This window comes from Macaca mulatta, chromosome 8 (assembly GCF_049350105.2).
Source record: "Macaca mulatta isolate MMU2019108-1 chromosome 8, T2T-MMU8v2.0, whole genome shotgun sequence".
Classification (NCBI taxonomy): domain Eukaryota; kingdom Metazoa; phylum Chordata; class Mammalia; order Primates; family Cercopithecidae; genus Macaca; species Macaca mulatta.
The window spans coordinates 128,586,867-128,614,345 of NC_133413.1; the positions used below are offsets into that span (position 1 = coordinate 128,586,867).

The 27,479-nt window shown below is 40.2% G+C and overlaps 1 protein-coding gene across 6 annotated transcripts in view; it reads right to left on the reverse strand.

The window, feature by feature from the left end:
• SAMD12 (sterile alpha motif domain containing 12) overlaps positions 1-27,479 on the reverse strand; it is a 467,280-nt gene that overhangs the window by 27,274 nt on the left and 412,527 nt on the right. For 5 of the 6 annotated variants that reach the window (XR_013396953.1, XM_077942870.1, XM_077942863.1 and 2 more), the window contains one exon: positions 18,043-26,228. The exons of the other annotated variant lie outside the window; for it this stretch is intronic. Coding sequence is in view for 4 of the 5 variants with exons in the window: in XM_077942870.1 (XP_077798996.1) it covers positions 26,206-26,228 (23 nt within the window). In the remaining variant the exon portion in view is untranslated. Of the gene's footprint in view, positions 1-18,042; positions 26,229-27,479 lie in introns of those variants that run through there. 6 annotated transcript variants of the gene reach the window in all.

Genomic DNA, 27,479 nt, shown 5'->3' on the forward strand with positions numbered 1-27,479 from the left:
GGATGGGAAAGTAATTAGCTGAGTTGAACCTTGGCCAAAAGGCACTGTGTTCTAACTGGAAGGTACTATTGGATTTTTAAAACAGTTTTATTGAGGTGTAATTGATATACAAAAAAATCTGCATATATTTAATGTATACAACTTGATGAGCTTGAACATGCACACACATGCATGAAACCGTCACCACAGAGTAATAAATATATCCATCACCTCCAAAAGTTTGCTTCTGCCTCTCTTTCCTTTTTTTTGTGATAAGAACACTTGAGAGCTCCTTTTAAACAATTTTTCTGTATACAATATAGTTTTGCTAACTATAGGCACTGCTGTACAACAGACCTCTCCTATTCATCTTGCAGAATTGAAACTTTATACCATTTGAACAACAACTCCCCATTTACCCCTCCCTCCAGCCCCTGGTAACCAGAATTCTACTCTCTGCTTCTAGGAATTTGACGGTATTTGTCCTCATGCTGGTGGAATATTTGTCCTTCTGCGACTGGCTTATTTCACTTACCATAATGTGTCAGCTCCTAGGAATAGGGTTTTCTGTCCCTTGCATAAGATAGGAATCATACTTTTCAACCAGCTCCCCTTTCCTGTTGGACAAGTGGTACAGTATTGATGCACAGTTTAGAGTGCAACCTCCTGAGTGAACAACACTATTCCTTGCCATGCCTGAAATTTCTTTTTGTTTCTTTGCCTTCCATCCAACTATTGATCGAGTCAGGGTTCTGTGTAACTTACAAGGTGTTAGGTGTTGTCAGACTGTCACGTTAGAGCTCTAAGACCCGCCGCTGTAATGGGCTGACTGTCTTTATGGAGGTGGAGAGCAGAAGGGCAAGCTGGTGGATTAAGGAACAGAAGCACTTGCCTTAAGGGACCCAGAAGCTTAGCTCAAAATCAGTGCCCTTGGAACCTCCATCTTATTGACAAAGCAAGTAGCTGTCATTGTACATTACAAGGCCCTGTCTTTTAGACAAGCAGTCTCTGTTTTCTTTTATGTGATGGACTATTTTTGGATGTGTTCTTGACCATTATCTAATAATACATATATATATTTAACTATAGATTACATATTTATATTTATTGTGTTATATAATATACATATCCATAACTTTTTTTTTTTTTTTTTTTTTTTGAGATGGAGTCTTGCTCTGTTGCTCAGGCTGGAATACAGTGGTGCAATCTCACTGCAACCTCTGCCTCCTGGGTTCAAGTGATTCTTGTGCCTCAGCCTCCCATGTAGCTGGGACTACAGGCACATGCCATCACACCTGGCTAATTTTTGTATTTTTAGTAGAGACAGGGTTTCACCATGTTGGTTGTGCTAGTCTTGAACTCCTGACCTCAGATGATCTGCCTGCCTCAGCCTCCCAAAGTGCTGGGATTACAGGCATGAGCCACCATATCCAGCCTACATATATATATATATATATTCATAACTTATTTGGCAATTAAAAATACTGCCTGTTAGCAATTGTAAATAATATTTTAGATGGGCTGATGTATAGTAAAAAGAAAAAATTGTTCTGAGTCAGAAAGATTCAAATCTTGGTCCTACCAGTTAAAAGTGCTGGACCTCGGGAAAATCATGCAAGCTCCTTCTGGGTTTTGGCCCCCTCCTCTGTTAATAGGCTAATAATGTTACCTATCCTGTGGGATTGATCTGAGGATTCAATGGGGCAATGTTTGCCAAAGTGCTTTTGTAAAGTTAAAAGGGCTCTCATAGTCATCTTGTTGTATGTGGACCGTTTAACGTCCCCAGTGAGACTGAAGGCTCCCTGGTTTTGCAGATCCTCAGGATGAGTGAGGACACTCAGTTCAGATTTGCTGATTTTTTTGGTTGTTTTGAGGGCCTTCTGGTTGTTGGGAGACAAGAGGTGTTCAAGGCCCTTTTTCTGACTCACTTCTAAGGAGACTGGGACATGGCATGGGTCGAGTGTACTGGGTGGGCCATTCATTCATTCACTTATTCAATAACCAATAATTGAGTATTGCTTGGGTCTAGGTGCTTGGGAAAAAGTGGTTCATTATAGTATACTGGCAAATGCTCCACTTCCAGGAGCTGACATTCCAGTGGAATAAGATGATCCAAATAATCAATGAAATAAAGAAATACACAATTTCAGAGAATTTTAGTCCCACTGCACAAAATAAAGCAAGACAAAAGGGTAAAAAGTGGGGATGAAGACATTCTTTATTTTTTCCCCATTTTATATTGATGTTTCAAATCTACAGAAAAGTTAAAATAATAATATGCAACGAATATGCATTTTCTCATTACCCAAATCCATCAGTTATTAACATAACGCCACACTTGCTTTCTTTCTCCCCTGTATGTGTGCATGTCTTTATGTACTTCTTTGTGTACACATGTGTGGGTTTTTGTTGTTGTATCATTTAGAATAAGTTATAAATATCACGGAATTTTAACTCTAAATAGTTCAGCAAATATTTCCAAAGAATAGGATATTTACCTGTGTGACCACAATGCCATATGACTTTCAAAAAATTTAGTAGTAAAGCAAAACAAAAACAGAAAAAACTGGGAGGCATCATATTACCTGACTTCAAACTATACTACAAGGCTAACCAGCTGGGTTCTGGTACAAAAACAGACACATAGACCCATGGAACAGATTAGAGACCTCAGAAATAAAGCTGCACACCTACAACCATCTGATCTTCAACAAAGCCAACAACAACAAGCAACAGGGAAAGGACTCCCTATTTAATAAATGGTGCTGGGATAAGTATAATTGGATAGCCATAGGCAGAAGATTGACACTGGACCCCTAGTTTTACCATATATGAAAATCAACTCAAGATGGATTAAAGAATTAAATGTAAAACCTAAAACTATAAACCCTAGGAGAAAACATAGGAAATACCATTCTGGACATTGCCCTGGGCAAAGACTTCATGACAAAGACTCCAAAAGCGATTGCAACAAAAATAAAATTTGACAAGTGGGAGCTTATTAAACTAAAGAGCTCTTGTGCAGCAAAAGGAACTATCCCCACCGTAAACAGAGAACTTACAGAATGGGAGAAAATATTTACGAACTATGCATTCAGCAAAGATCTAATATCCGGAATCTATAAGGGATCTAAACAAATCAACAAGCCAAATCAAATGACCCCATTAAAAATGGGTGAAGGACATGAAAAGATGCTTCTCAAAAGAAGACTTACATATAGCCAACAAACACGAAAAAATGCTTAATATCACTAATCATTAGGGAAATGCAAATCAAAACCACAATGACATATCATATCACACCAGTCAGAATGGCTATTATTAAAAAGTCAAGAAGTAACAGATGCCGGCAAGATATTGGAGAAAAGGGAACTTATATATATTGTTGATGGGAATGTAAATTAGTTCAGCCACTGTGGAAAGCAGTTCAGAGATTTTTTCAAAGAACTTAATAGAATTACCATTTGACCCTGCAATCCCATCACTTGGTATATACCCAACAGGCACAGTGGCTCATGCCTGTAATCCCAGCACTCTGGGAGGCCGAGGCAGGCGGATCACAAGGTCAGGAGATCAAGACCATCCTGACTAATACGGTGAAACCCCATCTCTAATAAAAATACAAAATATCAGCTGGGCATGGTGGCATGCGACTGTAGTCCCAGCTACTCAGGAGACTGAGGCAGGAGAATTGCTTGAACCCGGGAGGCGGAGGTTTCAGTGAGCCGAGATCGTGCCACTGCACTCCAGCCTGGGAGACAGAGTGAGACTCCATCTAAAAAAAGTAAAAAGACAACAGGTGCTGGAGAGGATGTGGAGAAATAGGAACACTTTTACACTGTTGGTGGGATTGTAAACTAGTTCAACCATTATGGAAAACAGTATGGCGATTCCTCAAGGATCTAGAACTAGATGTACCATATGACCCAGCCATCCCATTACTGGGTATATACCCAAAGGATTATAAATCATGCTGCTATAAAGACACATGCACACGTATGTTTATTGCGGCACTATTCACAATAGCAAAGACTTGGAATCAACCCAAATGTCCATCAGTGACAGACTGGATTAAGAAAATGTGGCACATATACACCATGGAATACTACGCAGCCATAAAAAAGGATGAGTTTGAGTCCTTTGTAGGGACATGGATGCAGCTGGAAACCATCATTCTTAGCGAACTATCACAAGAACAGAAAACCAAACACCACATGTTCTCACTCATAGGTGGGAACTGAACAATGAGATCAGTTGCACTCGGGAAGGGGAACATCACACACCGGGGCCTATCATGGGGAGGGGGGAGGGGGGAGGGATTGCACTGGGAGTTATACCTGATGTAAATGACGAGTTGATGGGTGCCGACGAGTTGATGGGTGCAGCACAGCAACATGGCACAAGTATACATATGTAACAAACCTGCACGTTATGCACATGTACCCTAGAACTTAAAGTATAATAATAAAAAATAATTAAAAAAAAAGTAAAAAGAAAAAAGAATATAAAAAAGAATATAAATTGTTCTATCATAAAGACACGTGCATGTGTATGTTAATCACAGCACTATTCACTATGGCAAAGATATAGAATGAATCTAGATGTTCATCAATGGTGCACTGGATAAAGAAAATGTGGTACATATACACCATAGACTACTACACAGCCATAAAAAAGAATGACATCATGGCCTTTGCAGCAACATGCATGGAGCCGGAGGCCATTATCCTAAGTGAATTAACGTAAGAACAGAAAACCAAATGCTGCATGTTCCCACTTATAAGTGAGAGCTAAACAATGAGGACACATGGACACAAAGAAAGGAGCATGGGGTCTATTCAAGGATGGGAGAAGGGTGAGAACTGAAAAATTACCCATCCTATTGGGTATTATCCTGATTATCTGGGTGACAAAATTACTGGTACACCAAACCCCTGTGACACACAATTTACACATGTAACAAATCTGCACATGTACCCCTTAAACCTAAAATTTAAAAAAAAATACCACTATTGTATGTAACAACATTATTTAACATGGAGTGAAATTTGATTTTTCCTCAATTTTCCCATAAATGTCCTTCATAGTTGTTTTTGCTATTGTTTGTGTGGGAAAGTGGTTATTTGGGTGATGAAAAAAAGTTTCTCTACAGATGTGGCTTTTGAGAAAAGACAAGAGCGTTGAGAAAGAAACAGTTGTGTGGTGATGTAGTACATAAGCCTAGACATGGAGGAGAGTAAGGTCCCAAGGTGGGAATGACAGGATGCGTTTCAGATATCACAAAATTGCGCATGAACAAGAGGGAGCGTGTTGGTCAGAGAAGTTGGAGAGGCAGTTGGTAGCAGACGATGCAGAGCTTATGGAGCTGCTCATGAGTTGAGTTGAGTTTTGTATTAAGTCTACAGGGGAAGACACAGAGGATTTTTTTTTTTTTTTTTTTTTTTTTTTTGAGACAAGATCTCATTCTGTCACCCAGGCTAAAGTGCAGTGGTGCAATCAGAGCTCACTGCAGCCTCTACTTCCTGGACTCAAGCCACCATCCTGTTTCAGCCTTCTGAGTAGCTGGGATGATGGGCATGCACCATGTCCAGCTAATTTTTTTTTTAAATCTTTTGTAGATACAGGATTTCACTGTGTTGCTCAAGCTGGTCTCAAACTCCAGGGCTCAAGCAATTCTTGTGCCTCAGCCTCCCAAAGTGCTGAGATTATAGGCATGAGCCATTGTGCCCAGCCACCACTAAGGATTAATACCTGGGAAGGAAGCTAGGCACGGTGGCTCATAAATGGATGTAATCCCAGCATTTTGGGAGGCCGAGGCAGGATTGCTCAATCCCAGGAGCTTGAAGCTGCAGTAAGCTATGATCACACCTCTGCATTTCAGCCTGGCTGACAGAGTGAGATCCTGTTTTTGAAAACATAAAATAAAATAAAAAATAAACATAAAGGAGATGCCATTAGAAATTAAAAACTGAGAAGCAATGTGGTCTGACTGATGTTTTGAATAGATCATTCTCTGTGCCATGTGGAGAAAAAACTGAGTTGGGCAAGTGTGTGGTAGGAAGAGGCCCTTTCAGAATCCCAGGTGGCTGATACACATACAGGTTTATCTGCTCCCATCTGGTCTAACCACACTGCCATACACTTCTCTTGAAACTTTTCAACCACTGTTCCTATGCTGAATTGAAACGTCCATAAATCTGAAAACCTGAAGCCGTCACACGGTGGCCCAATTTGTCAAACAGCAGTTTAGTTTTGCTATCCAGGTATGTTTGGGTAATTCTGAGTACAGTATTTTTTAAATGTTTTTCTTATCTTACTATTTTATAAGAACAAATGGAAAATAAAACACTAAATGTTTGAGACTAGAGTTAAGAAGCATAAGCCAAATACGTTTAGTATAGTTAAAACCTAAATTGAGGTTATTAATCAGTCGAAAGTGGTAAATCTTATTTTAAGCCAAGCAACGTTTTGTTCAATTGCAAAGGAAAAGGAGCTTAAAGACCATAGTCACACTTATGGAAATGCATACAAGAAACATCTGAAAAAAGTGAGGGACAGTTAGGAATTACATACTAAGTTTTGGCTCTTTTGGACAAAGTACTTTCTGTAAAGCATAAAAACCTATTGCATGATTTTTCAAACACTAGGTTTTTAAAATTAAAAAATTTTTTTTTTTTAGACAGTCTCCCTCAGACTGGAGTGTAGTGGGATAATCTCAGCTCACAGCAACCTCCGCCCCCTGGGTTCAAGTGATTCTCCTGCCTCAGCCTCCCTAGTATCTGGGATTACAGGCGAGCACCACCATGCCCAGCTAATTTTTGTATTTTTAGTAGAGACGGATTTCACCATGTTGGCCAGGCTGGTCTTGAACTCCTGACCTCGGGTGATCCGCCTGCTTCAGCCTCCCAAAGCTCTGGTTTTATAGGCGTGAGCCACCATGCCTGGCCACACATTTCTTATATTGAATTAGTTAGAATAATTAATGTTAACTGCCACAGCAAACAAATCCTGAAAGCTCGACAGCTTACACACACAAAAAGCTATTTCTTGCACATGCAAAGTCTAATGTACGTGGGACACCTCTTTCTTTGTAGCCTCACCATCTGGCAAGTGTGGCTCTGAAAGTAGCCTTGGATACTCAGAAGAGAAGCACAGAATGAGGCCGTCTGCCTGTTCATGCTTCTGCCCAGGGGGTTGGGAGGGCATCATCACTTCAGTTTATAGTCCATAGGACTCGCTCCTCCCCATGGCTGGCAATGGATGCAAGCATTTGGAATTCTTGGGGACTGTCAGTAATTTCTTTACAGTTATCATACATGAAGGCAAAGAATTCTAAACAAGGGGCCAGGCGGGATGGCTCAGGCCTCTAATCCCTACACTTCGGGAGACCGAGGCGGGCAGATCAACTGAGGTCGGGAGTTTAAGACCAGCCTGACCGACATGGAGAAATCCCATCTCTACTAAAAACACAAAATTAGCCAGACTTGGTGGTGCATGCCTGTAATCCCAGCTACTCAGGAGGCTGAGGCAAGAGAATCGCTTGAACCTGGGAGGCAGAGGTTGCAGTGAGCAGAAATCGCACCATTGCACTCCAGCCTGGTCAACAAGAGTGAAACTCCGTCTCCCCGCCCCAAAAAAGCAGAAGAATTCTAAACAAGGAAGTCTTCATGGATGCTTGATGTGGCTGGCCAGGTACGAAGGGTAGTATTTGGAGTAGGAGATGCAGAGGAGTTAAGAGCACTATCTTCTTTTAGAGCTCTCTTTCGGAAAACTTCCTTTTCTCTTCCTCCTGGCCTCACGTTTTCTCCCTTACCTTTTAAAGATGAAGTCATTACTAGAGTCAGGCCCAGGTGAAAGAGGCCTAATGCCAACCAAGCACTTAGGTCATATTCTGGCTTAGGCCAGAAGAGGCAAAAGCGGGTGTTTGCGGTTCACTATCTGGCTCATGCAGGTACGGGACTAGGCAGGATTTTTGGATCAAAACTGTGGGTACTTAAAAAGCCCGGATTAATCTGGATTACCCCTCATACTATCAGATATTTGCAACAGCAAAAGGCCATGAGGCAGCATTCAGAGTCCAGACCAGCATCTACTATCACAGCTTAGCGTGGCCACTGAAGGTGACAATTTAAATCATGTGAAGAACTAAATTCAGAAACAACACTCGGCATCAAAGTACAGTTGCTTTAGAAGTTTAGCCCAGTTGCCGGCTCCCTCGGCTGGACTCAGTGCCCAGTAGACGGGGTTGAATTAACAATATGTCAGCTCCCTTCTCTGTGGCTCCTGAGGGGGCTGAAATGACACCTGCACAGGGCTAGCCAGCTTTGGAAGCCTGCTGTGTTCTGAATCCTTTATCTTTTCTCCTAGGATCAGCTGGAGAACTAGAATATCTGTCCCTGTCTCATCCACTGTGGCCAAGCGAGAGGAGAGGCTGACCAGAAATTCTGATTACTCACATTTGCTTCTGTGGCACTTAAGGAATATGGGTCTGACAAACAATTGATGAGAGCCAAAGGTTTGGGATTATAGACACTTATATGCCAAAAATATGTAATACTCACAAATATCCATGTACACACCACGACCCTTCTCTTCTACCTCCTTCCTGCCCACAACCCACTGACCCCGGGTCATTTCCTAAGTATCTTGCAGTTAGGCAGAGCCACGTGGCTCATTCTGTCTAGCGGGCGATAGCTGTGAGTGTTTCGTGCCTTTCTCTCTCTCTCTCTCTCTCTCTCTCTCTCTCTCTCTATATATATATATATATATATATATATATATATTTTTTTTTTTTTTTTTTTTTTTTTTTTTGAGGCAGTGTCTCACTCTGTTGACGAGGTTGGAGAGCAGTGGTGTGATAGTGGCTCACTGCAACCTCCGCCTCCCAGGCTCAAGCAATCCTCCCACTTCAGGCTGCCAAGTAGCTGGGATTACTGGCACGTGTCACCACATGCAGCTATTTGGTAGAGTCAGAGTTTCATCAAGTTGCCCCGACTCACTCAAAATCCTGGGCTCATGTAATCCTCCTGCTTTGACCTCCCAAGGTACTGGGATTATAGGCACGAACCACTGCACCCAACATCATGCCCTTCTCTTCCTTTGCTTATGGGCCTGGAATCCAGGTTTTCCAGATGCTTAGAGCCTCCACTGTCAGTCTGAGTACTGTGGGGAACAGATTCCCCTACACCCTTACCTGAGTCAGGCATGTAAGATAAACCAGAATAAATGGTTTAGTGTACTAAGCTATTAAAACGTTTTAAATTTTGTATTAATTTTTTGTTTGTTTGTTTTAGAGATGGGGGTCTTGCTATGTTGCCCAGGCTGGACTTGAACAACCTTGATCAAGAAATTCTACTGCTTCAGCCTCTGGAGTAGCTGGGACTACAGGTGCATACCACCACATTCAGCTAAACTATTGAAATTTTAAGTTTTATTTCTGGTTACCATAGCACAATCTAACCTATTATGACTAATGTCAGATTCACAATAACATCTTGGCTCTGCCACTTGCTATTTTGGGCCTCTATTTTGTCATCTATAAAATGGAGATCATAAGACTTACTGCAAGGACTGTCATATTTTTGTCTGCCTTGCATCCATTCCTTCTGAGCACTGCTCCTACCTCAAAATTCCATGAGATCCTTTTGCTGTCAATCTGGGGATCCACTTTGCCCACAACAGGGCAGCCAATTAGAGAGCCACATCTTCTTGGACACCCTGATTTGGCCAAGGTGTAGCATGTGACCCCAAAATGGCCAATCAGAGGTCCATTTTCAGGACAGGTGGATGTCATGAGAGAGGGTCCCTTTCTGCATAAGCCTGGGGCTGTGAGACGTCATCTTTGCTATTCATGGAAGAAAGCAGCACTTGTGAATACTAAGAGACTGAGCTAAACAGCCCATCCAGTCCCGGTTTTTCTCTATTACATCATCAAATCTTTCTCTTTCTGTCTCTCTGCTTAAGGTAGTTTGAGTTGGGCTTTAGTCACTAGCAGCTGAAAGAGTCCTGTCCAATGCCCCTGCCTTGGAGTTATTCGAAGGATTAAATAAAACAGTATATTAAAGTACCTGCCAAATTACAAATGCTCTAAACGTAATTGCTATTCTAGCTGAGGTTGGTTGCTAGAGGGCTTTAGTCATGAGCATGTTATCTTGCTTATTCCTTATTCTCAATCCTTTAGGTAACCTTAAGATTTGATGAGCTCATAAACTGAGATCACATTATTTTGGACCCCACAGATTTTTTTTTCCACTTGGCTGCAATAATCTCTGTCCTTTGCTGCCTTGGAGGGGCATCATAAGAAACAGATATTTGAAAACCTTTATTGCATATGCTGCAGGGAAATTGTCTACTGCTTTACTCGGGGTTCCACCTATAAAGAGACATTAAGAAAATTTTCTCAGACTTACATGGGAAGGAAAGCTTGATGTCTCCTAAGGTGATACTTCTCCAACTTTTTCACCCCCATCATCAGAGAAGACTGAGCTTATATTCTTAGGTATTGAAGGCATAACCCTCAGCACAGTTCTTAAACATTCACATGACTTTTGCATTATTCTCCATTATACATTCATGTTTATTTTTATGGATGTTGTAAATCCTGTATCAAATCACTATGATGGCCTCAAGGTTGGCATGAAATTTATGGCTTCTTTTTAATAATGATGACCAAAGTGTATAGGCTATGGCTACACCCTTGTCTTAATCTTCTAATGGTACTACATTTTCTCTGATCCTGAATTTTATTTATTTATAACTTTATATTTTATAGTATATGTTCTTATGAATTGCCACAGCTACTTGGTGGAAATAAATGAGTTGTGAATAAAAAAGGTCTTGAATAAACATAAAAAAACACTTGACGAGCCTGAAATTATACCATATGAGGGCACTGGGTATTTGCTTGGTTTCCTACTAAAGCCATCTCACCCCAATTTAAGTTAAATTGAATAACACATTGAACAAAAAAGAATGTTTAAAATTTTGAGATGAACAGCACAAAAAGATGTAGCATACATTAATACCAATTTTGGAAGATGGATGTTGGAACAGTGTTTGAAAGAACAGGTCTATTTGCTTCCTTTTCACCAAAGGGAATAGGAAAAATATTTTTGTTAACAGAAATGTTCATTATATCTTTAGCTTCACACATGAGGACAGAAATTATGCAATAGCAATATCTGTACTTTAAAAATAAACACCCAATATCGAATTAGCTGGTCTTTTGGATACCCTTACAAGCATCAAAGAATAGAAAAATGCAGAATGCGGACTACAAATCAAATGCCTGCTCACTTACCTATGTCCTTTCCTGGGCAGTATTCTCCGTGAAGACTGGACTTTGTACAATCTCCTGTTGTATTCCCAGGGCCTCACATTGGGGGGCACCTAGTAAGTACTTGTAGAATGAATCACGACCACCTCCCCTTTTCCTGTGAGAGGAACTTTGCTGCATCTTGACAGCTAAGTCATTGCTGGCTATGTGTCTTCTTCTATCATATCTTCTTCACCAACTGAATTCTGTGCAATTCTTTAAAGCAGGAGTTCTTAAGATGAGATGGGTTCAGAAAGTTCTTGAATCCACTGAAAAGGTATGCCGAAGTTTGTGCACTGGGTACATTTTTTGAAAAGAGCATGCATAGCTTTCAGCAGTGGTTTTTCAAAGAACTTGTGATCCTGAAGAGTTTAAGGACCACTTAGGCAAGGGATTAATTGTCTAGTGTAGTGCTTTGTGTATAGTGGGTGCCCAGTACATGGATATACAGTTTAATGGTTGAGATTTTTATGTTTCCCAGTCAGAAATAACTGGGTTAGCTCTGTGATATAGCCTAATAACCGAGTCCCTGTAAGCCTTAATTTCTTTATGTGTGAAATGGGAAATACAATATCTTACTGTTATTATTATTTTTAATTTTAGTAGCTTTAGGGGTACAAGCGGGTTTTGGTTACCTGGATAAACTGTATCATGGGGAAGTCTGGAATTTCAATGTACTCATCACCCAAGTAGTGTACATTGTACCCAGTAGGGAGTTTTTCATCTCTCACCCCTCTCCCACCCTCCCGCCTTCTGAATCTCCAGTGTCCATTACCACTCTGTGTGCCTTTGCATACCCATAGCTTAGCTCTCACTCATGAGAACATGCGATATTTGTTTTTCAATTTCTGAATTACTTCACTTAGAATAATGGCCTCCAGGGAAACGATAATATCCAACAGAATATTGTTACAATTAAATGAGGTGATGTAAAGAATATTTGACCCATAGTAAGCACTCAATTAATGGAGCTACTATCTTTGGTAGAGGAATTAAATCGTATTTCAGAGACCAATATCACATACTCACCAGGACTGATTCTCATTATAACAACCTTTGTTTTTCAAAATGAAATAAAATCTATCTATCATCTATCTACCTATCTATCTATCTATCTATCTATCTATCTATCTATCTATCATCTATCTATCATCTCTCTCTCTCTATCTATCTATCTATCTACCTATCATCTACTTTAAAAAAGGATTTTATTTTCACAGAGCAGCATCATTTAATGATTTTGCAATGTGATAGAAATGAATGCAAGAGGAAAACAAAGGCAGGGATGTATCTGTCTTGTCCAGGTTCAGAGACAAAGTATACCTGACCAAAGGGGAATTAGGTCTTTGAAACTCTCCCAGTCTCTTCCCTCTTCCCTCCTGCCTCCACCTCCACCTCCATCACTGTGTGTATGTACACACATGTGCATACAAACACAAAAACACACTCTCAGAAATTTCATTATTTAAGAGTTAGGCAGAAGATCTTTCTGAATCTTTTTTTTTTTTTTTTTTTTTCTGAGACAGAGTCTCACTCTATCACCCAGGCTGGAGTGCAGTGGCACAATCTCTGCTCACTGCAACCTCCGGCTCCCCGGTTTAAGAAATTCTTGTGCCTCAGCCTCTGGAGTAGCTGGGATTATAAGCACCCACCACCATGCCTGGCTAATTTTTTGTAGTTTTAGTAGAGACAGGGTTTCACTATCTTGCCCAGGCTCATCTTGAACTCCTGACCTCAGGTAATCCACCCGCCTTGGGCTCCCAAAGTGCTGGGATTACAGGCATGAGCCTGCTGCGCCGGGCTCCTTCTTTAAAATATAGTTCTGAATTCACCCTCTCTCTAACTCCCCTAATTTAATTTTTGAATAGAGTGTCTTCAAAGGGAGTGTCAAGTTTGATAGCATTTGTTCTTTTTGTTGAAGTCTTTGAAAGACTTCTTTTTTCCTGATTCCATTGTATCCAAGAATAATCTTTAAAGATTTTTGGCTTAACCAATAAAAATCAATACCTGTTTGTGTTGATGAAGTTACCAACTGCGGACTTGTGTGCTTGTGTCATTGCTCAAATTCTAGTCCAAATTTTTGTTTTCTTTGAAAAACTGCTTCTATAACACCTGGGAGACAAAAATATTTGTAAAATGAAAGCATTCTCTTTAGTATTAAGAAGGAAAGTGAACTATGGTGTATTAGAAGCTTCTAGATTTTCTAATTATGTGCTTACTTTATTTTAAATTATGTTTAATTTGTTGTTTCAAAAGTTTTTGGGGTACAGGTCATTTCTGATTACACGGATAAGTTATTTAGTGGTGATTTCTTCGATTTTGGTGCACCCATCAACCGAGCAGTGTAAACTGTACCCAGTATGTAGTCTTTTATCCTTCACCCCCTTCTCCCTCCCCACTGAAAGTCCCCAAAGTCCATTATATATTCTTATGGCTTTGCATCCTCATAGCTTAGCTCCCACTTATAAGTGAGAACATATGATATTTGGTTTTCCATTCCTGAGTTACTTCACTCAGAATAATGGCCTCCAGCTCCATCCGAGTTGCTGCAAAAGAATTATGTGCTTACTTTAAAAGCAAAGCTGAGGATAAGATTGTACAAAATTAGAACTGAACTGAAGTAGTGTGCTGCAAAGGGATTACAGGAGTCCGTCTATTCCAAACCCCTAATATTCCAGAAGAGAATGTTAAAATATAGAGAGATGTGAGCCTTGGCCAAGGTTATGCACTTGTTCCCCCTTCTCCATTCATGGCTGGTGAAAGGGCTTGGATGTGATAGGCTAATTGGGTTGAACATGTAGTGACTGGTTTGTAATTATTTTCATTAATAGAAAGTGGCAGGTTTGTTTTTAGCCCACTTTTTTATACCCCAGGTGTCTATCTCTCTCTCAGGGGATCCATCTGTGGCACCACCTCTTTCCTGAGGGTCTGCACACTCACCTGCTTGAAAGAACATTGCCATGAAGCACTGGTTGGCTTAGAACGGTATTTCCAAAAGTGTTTGTTCTATGGGCTGTAAATTGGTATTCTCTTGGGGAAAACAGTTGATGCTTGAATGAATTTTGAAAGTGCTACACTGAACAAATGTGTATGATTATTTCCTGCAAGACTTCTCAGAGCCTTTAATGTGCTAATAGGCATCCCAAGTCTCTAGGACAAGGGTAAAGTACATCTATCTTTTTTTCTTTTTTTGATACGGAGTCTCGCTCTGTCGCCCAGGCTGGAGTGCAGTGGCGCGATCTCGGCTCATTGCAAGCTCCACCTCCCGGGTTCACGCCATTCTCCTGCCTCAACCTCCCGAGTAGCTGGGACTACAGGCGCCTGCCACCACGCTCGGATCATTTTTTGTATTTTTAGTAGAGACGGGGTTTCACTATGTTAGCCAGGATGGTCTCAATCTCCTGACCTCATGATCCGCCCACCTTGGCCTCCCAAAGTGCTGGGATTACAGGCGTGACCCACCGCGCCCGGCCCATCTATCATATTTTTAGAGCTGACTTGATTATGGAACATTCTTGCATCTCTCCCCAACCCCAGCATCTCGGAACAAATGGGTATTAAGTTATCCTTCCAGAGATATTTTCCTTTTAATATAGGCTACTTAAGAAGAAGTTATTTGTTGAGCTGCTTATTTCTCTTAGTGTGTAAGACCTCTAAGCTCAGGAAAAATGTCATTCATCTCTGAATCAATAATACTTAGACCAGTACCATGAACAGTTCTTGGCACATAGGACAAATGGCACAAGATCCACCTATGTTTGTTAAAACATGAAAAGATTTCAAGTCCCACAAGGAGTACTTACTGGAACTAGAATTTAAACCATCAACGGCAACCAAATTAATCTTCTGTTACTCTCCTTTTTTTGTTTTTTGAGTCATCAATTTCACAGCTCTGGGGCAAGAATTACTAAAAAAAAATCAAGAAAAATTGATTTTCTTAAAGAAAATCATTAAGAAAAATATTGTATTATCATATCCCTTTTTCTTCTTTTCTTACTAAAGAAAAATTCAACGTTTACTAGTTTTGTTTTAATGATTTTGAAAGGGAGAATCACGACAAGGATAGAAAAGCTGAGCTGGAGAGGCAGAAGTGGGAAAGTTATATGGAAAAGGGTTGAGATTTAGAAGCGTTCTTCCCGAGAGAGAGAGAAGAGTTAAAATGGAAGGAAGCAGCTGCCTTTGGGTGGAGGATAATGAGGGTAGCATAGATGGGAAGTAGGATTTTAAGATACTTTCTGAGTAACTCATACCCACACCTCCACCCACACACTCAGTTTTGGAAGTATCATGAAGGACAAAGTAAAATCTCACAATGTTTTCATATGCATTCCTATTCCCTTCTTGAACTTTCCTGCAGAGACTGGACCATGGGAACCTAATTAATATTTGGGTTACACTACTAAAAGGAGAGAAATATGACAGAAAAATAGAACCCTGTCAACTTTTCCACTTCTCATGAGAAAGGGAACATCATCACTTGTAAAACAACTATATAACATTTCTCATGATCTAGTACCACTTTGTATTTCTCCAGTGCTACACAAAAATGTGATCGTAGTTGTCTTTATTAAAGCTTGTTTTTAGCTAATTTTTCAATATTTGCACAATGTCTGTGAAAAATAAGGGAAAGCTATTTTACAATGTACATACATCTATATGCTTTACAAATAGAAATTGGAGAAAGTTTTAACAATTCTAATGATTTCATCATCAACAGAGAAAACCTCAACCAAAGCCAGCTCTTGGCAAAAAAGATAAATAGGAAACTAAAATGCATTTAAGGATTCCTCTAGCACAAGATACCCAGTACTGCACTTCACGTTTGCTGGTCTCACAAAAAAGTTTTATAAGATTCTGAATAATCTTAGGTTGAAAAATTATCTTGGTGGTCTCAACTGAACTTCTCACAGACATCACTGTCCTTGATCCAAATATAGCTACCATGTTTGCCCCAGGTATCATGAGTTACCCAAATGCTGAGATGGCAGGAAGGCTTTTCTTTGTATTGGCAAAGTGGTATATAGGAGAATCTGCCTACTCCTCGTTTGGGGAGAACCTGTTAACTAAAGCTTTCACCTACCTCAGAAAACACATCTGGTGTAGTCTTTATTACTATGAGTTAATTTGTGTAATGAAGTGTTTGTAGAGGTTGCTAGGCTCAGTAGGCAGGAAGAAAATAAGCCAGGAAAAACAGGTCACCAAGTTTAATTCAGTTCACCTAACATTTGTTGAGTAACTATGATGTTGAGCAACTATAATGTGCCAAGAGATGGGGATACAAAGACAGATAACTGCTCTACCCTAAAAAGAAGAAAGGAGAAGGGTAAATGGGTTGGGGGAGAGAGAGAGAGAGAGAGAGAGAGAGAGAGATGGGAGAGAAAAAGGGAGGGTAGAGATGAGATAGAGGAAGAGGAAGGCACATGGAGAAAGGTTTTAAGACAAGCCTACAAAAGAGAGAGGTAAGTTAAAGGCAGAGGACTAACAAAGGAAAAGGAAGAAAATAATAAGAGAAAGAGACAGGAAGAGAAGAAATAGTTAGAAATGATCCCAAAAGGTAAAGACAAAGAGAATGTTTTGTTTGGGGGCTCTGGCTTTAACATCTTCTAAAAAGGTTAACCGACAACGAGGTGGTTCCATTTTCTGTGTTCAAAATCTTTAAGCAGAGAAAGTAGGAGAAAATTGTGCTTTTAGGGTTGCAAGGTATATCAAAAGATTTAGGTTTATACGTTGAGTCAGTAAGCTAACCTAAAAGGTTATCACAGGTTTTACGTTTGAAAACCTTTTTCAGAAAACCAAACAAACACTAGATTTACAGTAAGCATGTAATAAAAAAGACAATGGGTGCCTCCTTTCTTTTTAATGCAGTTTCTAAGTGCTTTTTCCTTTCTGGGAAAGAAGTGTTTCTCCTGTACTGGTTGAGGCAATTCATCATATTAAGTAAAGTCAGAGTGTCTATAAGTACTCATTATGATGTCTCCTTGAGAAAAGGAAGGCTGAAAATGGTAGTTTAGAGCAGGAAAATGGTCAATTGTTTATATCTGGTGTATCATATTATTCAGGGGATTTTTTTTAAGTTTGAGGAAAATGTCCCTTTAAAAATATATGGAGGTGTGTGGAGGGTATTGCAGATGTTTGCCGCACTAGAGGCTGGCTATGCCAAATCTGTTTGGAAGCACTGGTTTCTAATCCAAGTCTCTTGGGTAGATGTTATTTGAAGGTCAGTCTTTCTATTGATAAAATACAGATAGCTTACATTTGGTTACCACCTCAGAGAGATGGATGAAGCAGGAGGTGCTGGGAAATACCATCAATCATACTATTATTAGTACATAAGACCCTCTCTGGGGTGAGAGGAAATCGGTGGGCCAAGATCTGTTGCCCCATCTCTTCCTAGTGTGTTACCATGTCTGAGGGATGAAGAGAATTGTGTCTCCTGCCCAGCTGTGCTCGACACTAAAGAGTTCACCAGTCACTGCAATTACGCTGGTGGGATTTGGTGCTGGGGGAATTCTGTGTGCTGGGAGCCATAGGGAGGCCATCAGTTCATTTCACACATATTATTTCTCTAGGAAACACAGCATAATTGAGGACAATTTTCCACCATGAATTGCATCATTAGCTAACACAGGGAAAGTGAAATGCTGTTAACTTTTCTTTTTCTTCTGCAAAGCTGATGAGCTGAAGAAAATAGAAAAGTTTAATGTAATTTTTTTTCCAAGGATATATGTTGAAAATCAGAATCAAAACGCTTTTACACGGTAATAGAAATCCCACATTTTAATACATTGCCATGCACATAAGGAGTCAAGTAATGCTGAATACAAAATAGTCAAATATACAAAATGATAAAGCAGATTTTCAAGCCTGATAGAGATCATGCTCACAGATACAAGGGGGGCAAACATCTGTACAGTTTCATTTTTATCCATTTTATAAGAGTTATGCCCCCCTCAACTCTTTTTGAGGACAACTGGAAACAGAAGGGAACATAAGAATATACAAAGGAGACCCAAAGGGAATTGGCGAGTTGATAGCTGCTGAAGATATGGAAATCGGTGGTTCAAAATTGTGGTACACAATAATTCTTATGTTTAGAGAAAAAACGTTTCTAAACATCTTATGCCCTGGGAAGGCAGGAAACTAAAGTGGACATCCAACAGAAAAGGCACTCTTGTTTTACTACATAACTTGACTGCCTCCCGCTAAGTCTAGTCGGGGGAGTTTTTCTAGGATGCATAGAGAGAAAAAATGAAAGAAAGAAAAACCCAACAGTTGTGGGAAATGAATATGGGTAATACTTATGTAATTAAACACTCTTGGGAGACCAACAGAATTCAGATTGCTGGTTTAACTATTCACTTAAGGAAGTTATAAAAATGTTGATCATCTACCTAGGCTTCTGTGTTCTGACATGTGCTTTTTAGCCATGTTTGTTAGTGTTTGTGAAGGAATGAATCATTTTTTAAATCAGATTCTCCCCCATGCTCCCTTTTCATCCTCTATAAAGAGCACTGCTCTTATGTTCAGTTCACATTGTGTAATTTTTCTTCCTCTTTCTTTCCTAGAACAAACACCAGTATGCAGTAGTTCATCCAGAAAGTTTGATGTGGCTGTCTGCTTCCTGTGCCTCTCAGTTTGGCACCTCCACGCTCTGATGGGTCTTCTCCAACCTGGGATTGGCAGTCTTAACCTTGGTAGGTCATGGAGCTCTAAATCTTTGGGAGGTGAAGAAGTGGAAATAAATGGACACCTGGGCTGTGGACTCTGCAGACTAACCTCACATATTAGAAAAAGTTGTGTGTGTGTGTGTGTGTGTGTGTGTGTACAATGCTGATTGTTACTTCTTCATCATTCTGTTTCCTTTGTAAATCCCAGAATGGAGGCTCAGAAATAACAGCTCCATGGAGAAAGCCTCAAGTAAGGGAAAGGAATCATTGAATAAAGCCTGCAACCCAGATCAGCACTCTAATTACACATAAGGGATATTGGAGGCACAGGATAGCTTCTTCCCTTAGCTCATTTTAGCCTCCAAACAACCCCATCTGCTAAGGAGGGACAGAGAGCGCCCCATACTGAAGAGCAGTGGCCCAGAGATACTGGGAGATTTCTAGTAGTCTAGCATTCTTGAATTCAAAACATTTTCTTCCTTTTTATCAGAGCAGTGTCAATCTCCACAAAGTTCTAAGAATAACTCAAGTATATAAACCACAACAGATCGATATTTTCTTTTCTCAGGTGCTTTTTACTGTTCATATTAAATTTTGTTACAAGATTGATCTTTTCTAAAATTTTGTGCAAAGCTATTTAATTTAGTGCCTAATTATATTAAATAATTACTTTAACTGAAACTACAGTAGTATGATTTAATGATACAAGAGTTTCAGTGGAATTAGTTTCCAAATATTTGTGGTGGCTTGGCTTTTCAGCAGACTGGCTCCTTCTGTCCCAATCATGACTGCGACACACAGTGCAAAGTCAAGAGCCTGGTATTACTCAACTCTCTGCAATGTGAGCTTCTTTTACTAGCTAAAACCTGGTCTTCTCAGACATGGCCTTGTAAGGACAGCATCTTTCTATTGGTGGAAGAAAGGTAGTGGTGGAGAAACCATTCAGAGAACCAGAGAGCCCTAAAATTGCCTACGAGTATGAGTTTAAGCAAATAGAACCCCTTTTGCCCGCAGTGGGGGCCAACACCCACCAAAGAGGCTTCCCTTTCTGGTGATCTGAGGTGGGTATTGAATAAAAATAAAAAACACAAGTGTTTCAGCATTCAAACATGAATTTCCTCCCCCACTTTACATTCATATTTGAGGTTGCCATCTGTAACCGAAGGCCTTTTTGATGTGAAAAAGAACTGGGTCAGGCACTTCGAAACCTCTGCAGCAGCTGGTATGTGGGGAAACATAACCTTAGTCCTCTCTCAAATGCACTGTATGGTATCTGGACATAGGCATTGTCAAAAGTAGACATAGAGCCAGCAGGCAGTTCCCAATGTAAACACGCTAAATGCACTTAATTGTGGTTAAAAAAAAAATACTGGGGGGAGAGGGAGAGAGAAAGAGAAAGAGAGAGAGAGAGAGAGACAGAGAGAGAAGTAGAACTGATTTAGGGATCATAGAATCAAGGACCACAGGCATGCTCAAACTCAAATCATATTTTTGGAATTATACTTGGATAGGAAGTCTCTATATGGCTTAGAAAGATATTTTCATGGCATTTGTGCTATTTTAGAGGCCAGGCTAACTCCTCTGAGGAGATGGGAGAAGACCATGATCAGTCTGTGGAATAGGACAGCACCAATTCCCAGGTGCTTGGGGCATTCCAGCCAGCAATTTTTCTACAAGGTTATCTTCAAGATCAGTTATCCTACCCTAAGTGAAAGCATGATCCAGTAAGAGTCTCCTGTTTTGAAGTTTTGTTTAGCATTAAGTATTTGAATATACTTTTACAGAATTTGGGCGGTGGTGGTGATTAAGTGCAATCATATAAAACAGATCTGTTTGCTCTCATGCATCCACTCAGTCTAGACGTCCACATTTGGTAGCTGTGTCTGTGCTAATCTGGCAAAAGCCCCGTGAAACCAACCGTTTATTTCTCTTGATCCAAATGACTGAATTTAAAAGGGCTGTAAACAATGTGGAAGGCGACCAGCAGAGTCTTCAGTGTTTTAATTGTTTGAGGTATTAGTATCTCCAGTGTTGGATTAATTTAATAGCCTCCTTCCTTGAGGTTCACATCAGCAGGGCTGTTCTTAATACTCTGCACATGAGGCAAAAAGGCCTGGGCTTAAGAGCCTTTCTAAGGCTCCTCAAAATATCTGAGGTTTGGAAAACAACAACACAACAAATAACTAAACAAACAAACAAAAAACCTCCCAAACCGTTGGCTCCAAATTATGAAAAGAATTTTGTACGATCAGAAATAATGTCTAAATATCTATGACACTTATTAATATCATGTCAACCAGCCAATGGTAATTCAACACAAGTCATATGGTTACTTTTACATTACATTAAGTATGTGCTGTTGGTGTATTCTTGTGCTTGATATAATGGTAGGAGGAAAGCTCTGAAGGAAGAATTCTTGGAGTGCATCAGAGTTTTTAAATAGCCTTATGTGGCAAATTGAACTTCAGTTTTATGATATCTTTGGCATCCATTTTCTGCTGTTCCATAGAAGTCATGTCTCAGTCATTTTGCCGTTGGGCAGGAAGTATAAAACCAGCCCTATGCCTGATGGCACTTCCCTTTTACATTTGGTGCTGGTAAATTTCACCCTAAAAAATTTAGATTTTAGAAACAGTGCTTGCTCTTACCCAGAATTTTCCCTGTGGAGCTAAGTTGATGGCCAGAAGGCCGTCAGTACTGTTACTGTCCCTTTAGCTATGTTCCCCAGATGAGTAGCATCTATTTTGTTCCTTATACTAAGGTGTGGTAGAACTTTCCTGTGCACTTGGCCAACTTTTCCTCAAGTTTCCCGCTTTCAAAAGAATGCTGTCTGTCTTCCCAAAAATCACCATAGCAAAATAATGGAAACACGGCTCTCTTTTACCTTGAAGCCATGCAATGGTGCCAGGAATCATGTGCGTTGATAAACCAGAATTCATAGGATAATTTTCTGGATTCAGGATTAGATTCAGATCTAAGGAGCAGGATCTGCCTTTGGAAAAGAGTCCTTAATGGTGCCCGGAGTAGAAACATCTCCTGGCCTGTCCTCCTTCCTGATCTCAGGGCTGCATTGGCATTAATCTTCCAGGTGACTGGTCAGCGTTATTAATCCCTACCTCACTGCCTTTTGGGCAACACGTTTTCACCAAGATCAAGCTTAAGAAGAAATATTAGGACTGGGGAAAAAAGGTAACGACTACGTTTTTTGTTGAGTTCTTTATAGAATTCTTGAAATCAACCCACAGCATCATGTTAAAAGAAAGAGAGATGAAAGAAAAAAAAAAACCCAAAAACAAAAAAGTGCAGTGGAGGGGGCTGTGGGAGGGGTGAATAAAAACAGCCTTAAAGCAATAAAGGAATTTGTGTCATTTTCAAAAGATTAGATTTTTAAAAAGAGTCTAAGGCGATTGACAAGTCTAGTTGTCAAGTAATACAATTATTCTAAAGAATGTAGAGGAAAACATCACAAAGAACAAAACTGCTAATGTACTGGAAAGAGGAGGTTTTGGTGAAAGTAAAGTGCCAAGGGGGGTCTTAAAAACTTCACTTCCTTGAGACTTTTGTTGTTCCTATCTAAAATCAATTATGTGACATTTGCAGACAAAGAAAGCTTTTGCAAGTAACAAGGGGGATCCATTAGAGGTTTTTAGCCTTAGTTGATATTCTCAGGTACAGCTGATACTCCTTTTCTCCTTGAATGTTAAAAATGGCAGAATTTCCTCAGGACTAAGGACTGTTGGCCTCTATCTGAGCAACTGCGAAGTGACTCTGGAGAGATTCCTGGCTTGTTTGCCAGGATTCCGGAGGTAGAAGTGAAATCTGCGGGTGCACACCTCACAGAGCCTGAGCAGGGATTTGAAGGTACGCCACTACCCACAAAGAAAGTTGATAGGATCTCTCTTCCCCTAGGTACGTCTCAAACTATTGAAGTGATTTGCTTTTCACACTAGCAGGACTGGCAATGCTCTGCCTATTCAGTTCTGGAGTGGAAATAAGCGAATTCCCTTGGCACCACAGAAAGAAAGTCTCATAATTATTCATTTCTGTTCATTCCCAAGAGTGCCTTTCCTGCACAAGTCTGGGTGTCAGCCTTTTAATAAAGGTGTAGCACAGGTGTAGGTAAAAGGAAAAGTCAAGCATCAACAGCTTACAGTCCTTAGACATAAAAATATGTATCCTTTACTTCCCCACCTCTTGCTTCCGACTAAACAAAACTCACCACAGCCATTTCTGGATTTCTAGGAGGTAACATTCCAAACATGCATCTTGGGAAGAAAGTACAGCACAGTTGAAGGTAACCATGGGAGATCACAGAGGACCACCAGGTAATAAAGAAGCCAAAGCCTGCGAATGAAGTAATTCCTCTTTTTTTGCTGGTTTAGCTCTTGACTGCTCGGATTTTATGCCACCATGCTTCCAAAACTATCCCCCCAAATAATTTCAAACAGAGGTTGACAGTTTGGAAAAGAGTAGTAGTTCGTATGCAGACATGGAGTATGTGCCAGGCATTAAGGCATCTTTAGAGATACAGTCTTCAACGGGGCTCTTTAATGGTCTTCATTTTGCCTTCTGCTAGGTCCCTCTTCACCCATCATCTTTCAAAAATTTTACAGCACTCCTTTGACTTAACAAAACAAACAAACTAGGAAACTCTACTTATTGAATTGTTCAGAATATTTTGCGAAGGTCAAAGTAAGTAACAATGAACCACCATCATTTAGTGAACATCTGCACTACAAAGCATGTCCAGTTTTCCAAGAGAGTCAGCAGTAGCCTCACGATGTCTTTGGCTAAATCTTAATTCCCAGTTACAATATCTCAGCACATGGCAGTTCTTAGGCTTCATCAGACTCAACTGTGTGTCCCCTGGATTAGTTATAGAACTGGAGTGTTAGATAATTCAGTGTAGAGGTGAATGGTTGTGCCTGTATAAAGAAAGGGAACATAGGTAGCCAGGGTGGATATCAAGGAAAAGCAATTGAATGCTGCTTTGGGGAGCTCCAACCAGCTCAATCTGGGCCCTCAAAGAGTTGGCTGTAACTGAAAGGTGCAAATATGTGGTCTGATGCGGTTTACTATCTCTCAGTCTGCTGTCTGCTCCCTGAGGATCCGTCTGCTGCCATGTTCTTCTTCCTAGGTTACTCTGGCAGAATGGAGAATGCTGTCTGAATTAAGTATTCATTGTGGAAAAGGTGGGGGTAGTGATAATGTTTGGAAGGAGGAGATACAGTTTCCTAAGGGCAGGTGGGGAGTCTGCTTTGTGGACTGTTGTTGCCCAAGCACAATGCTTGGCACACAATAGATGCTCAACAAATGCTTGCTGAATAAAGGAAGGAATGAAAGGAAGAAGAAGACCTGCTATTAGAACTGAACCACATGAGATGGGCAGTGGAGACGGGAATATTGTGTCCAAGGGTGTTGGCAGCCAGAGTTTGGTCTCCTAATTATAGATGTGAGGAGAATTATGTCTGCAGAGGGCCTGGCAGTCCTGGTGCTGACCTGTCGAAGGGCCAGATTTTGGTGGCGACTGAAACTTCTCTGAGTTCCTTGTTGTAAGCCCCCTTCTCTGGCTCTGAAGCCTGCCAGGCTTGTGGTGAGTCATCCTGCTGCTGACTCATTTGGACCTTCCTCCCTTTCCCTGTCAGGTTTCCAAATTTCAGGCAGGGGTGGTTTCCAATGGGCTGTGTATTTCCTGAGACCCTGAGTGGAGGCAGACAATGCTTATGTATCTGGAGATACCCTAAAACACTAAGCTTGCTTGCATTGGAAGTCTTCCAGAAGTGGTTACACTATATTTTAAAGCAAAGCCTCTGATGCCCGTCAGTCCCAGGCTGGGACAGTGGGCACACAGAACATACTTTGCTGAGCTTTCCATTCAGTCAACTTGATATTTTCAGGAAAAAACATGCTACACTGTTATGTAGCAAGTCAATATGAACATGTCTCTAATGCTCAAAGACAAGCAATAATTAAGTTGACTGGTTTCCCAGGACTGTGCTTTGTTGTAAGACGTAGTTAAAAAAAAAAAAACCAAAAAACAAAAAACAATTAGTCACAGGTATAATCCCAGAAAGGATTAACAAGGGACTGGTAGGTTCTACACTAAGTAAGGGAACTTAGTATAGGACTTGACACTTTTTCTTCTCTAGGCACATAGTAGGGTCACTTGATGTTTCTCTCTTGAAAGAATGGCGATTTCAACTTGACTTAGGATGTTTTTCTGAAGTGTTAAAGTCAGACCACACAAAAGAATTGCATTCTGTTGCCTTTACCATCCATCTACCATGGTCTTTGATTAAAAGAATACCATCCCCTTTTTTCCTTTGGAAGAACTCTTCTACAGAATAAAGGAATATCTACATTAGCCAAATAGAAGCCTCCTGTATTTGAGTGCCTGTATGTGCATGTGGTCAATTGTGCCTGCGAACAAAGAAGCAAGCTAAGTTAACACAATCACTAGACCCCCTAGGGCTTCCCTTTGGCGCTACAAGTAAACCAGTTGTTCAGTAAAGTATCCGGAGGTGAAGTCTAACAGTATTGTGGCCATATTTACATCAACCTACCACAAACAACTGGGGTTATGCTAGTAGTGGAGTTTGTCTTGGACAGTCTGAGCCAGAAAAAAAAAACCCACCAAGATTTATAAAAATAAAAATACTTGATTTCTCACATGTGCTGAACGTGCTGATTCATCTTGGTGTAGTGTTCTCATATAAAGTGCTTAAGAGTTGGACGGAATACCTTTAGACGTCATAACTAACATAATCGAGACATGTTTACATTCCTACCAGGGCATAATATTGTGAACACTTCCACTGAGATTGCAGAACTGCTGTAATTTTTTTTTTCTAAAACATCATGCCATCTGCACACATAATAAAATAATCCAGTAGTTGCCATGCTAAAACAGGACTTCTAGTGAAGGGCACAGACAGCTCCCCAAAGGGAACTTGAGTTATGCACAGTGATGAAAACTGGAAGCAATTTTCCAGCTAATGGTCTGCCCATGACCACTTGGAACGAGTTGGCACTATATTATGCACCTCATTTTAAATCCACAGCAAAGTAAGATTTTTTCCAAAGCCCATAATCTTGACTGAATGGGTGTTTTTTTTCCAGTTAATCCAGTTAATCTGTCCATGCTCCAAGGATATCTTCTGGCAGTGCCATGGGTTAGTCTTTCTGTGAGGAACGGGCCATGTTCATATCAACTGGCAGGACAGCAGCTTGGAAGGCTAACCGTGTTTATGGAGAACCCTCGGCTGATGCTGCAAGAAGAAAAAGGGGGAAATATGGTAAGTTCTTTCCTTTATGTTCCCAGGCACTGATATGTAGCAATTATCTTATTCAAACAAACCCTAAAACCCCTAGGCCAAAGAGAAAGCTCTAGTCAGAATGGTTATTCAATGCCAGGATGGATTTACAGTGGCTTATATTCATAAAATTTTTTTTTCTACCATTTGGTAAGGCATGGAAGACACCCAACTGAGAAATAGGTGAAGTTGCCCGGAAGGGAGGGCAAAACCAGATCTCTGGAATTGGCATCCAGTCCTAGGATGGGGCTGCAGTTTGGGAAACCATTTCATGTATTATGAAGGTTCATGCATTTGCTTGGTCTGGTGCAAGGTAAGATTGGGGATGGTGTGAAGCATTTTATTGTGGGAGAGAGATGGGGGTTTCATTTATCAGAAAGATTTCTTGGGATGAAATCTAGAAAAAAATATTGGAAGTGGAATGGCTGGAGCTCTTGGGTTTGTCAGTTGCGAAGTCAGATTAGCTGGGAAGGTTAGACAGAAAATGTGTGACCTTGTCTAGACTAGATAGAGAAAGTCATTAAATCGGACCAGAGATTAAACTACTTGAATTGCAACCCCTCTTTTGGGCTTGGGAGTGCTGGTATAAAAATATTAATGTATTTTCCTGAGTTTTCTAATTAAATTGTCTAATGTTCCCGTTATTTTATTTGGGTACTCCCTACAGTTCCTTATACATGGGTCTTCAATAATTAATTATTATATGAGTACAAGGGAATGTTTTGCTCAGAAAAATATCAGTATTAGTTTCTAATACACAAAACTATCAGACAATGGGAGAGAAGCACAGCAGGCATTCTTGATGCAGAAGAAAAAAAATCTACCTCAGTTTTCAAACCTGGCTCTCAAATCTAACTAACTGGCTTTTCAAAACATGACAGAACACATAATTTGTAAGCAAGTGTTTGATTAACATTTGCTATTTTTGAGAAAATGAAAAAACAAAAGGTACTATGTAAGTGTATTAAATATCAAATAATAATACTTCTGACAGGTTGTATTGAAAGCAGAATATTAATTATTGCTGATGGCACTGTCAACTGGAAAAATAATGTCAATTTATTCAAAAATTATTAAAAATGCATATTCCTAAACTTAGTAATTCCATTCCTAGGAGTATATCCTAAGGAAATAATCTAAAAAAAAATGAAAGAAGCTATATGCACAAATATGTAAACTAGAAGTTATTTATCATAGAGGAAAAAT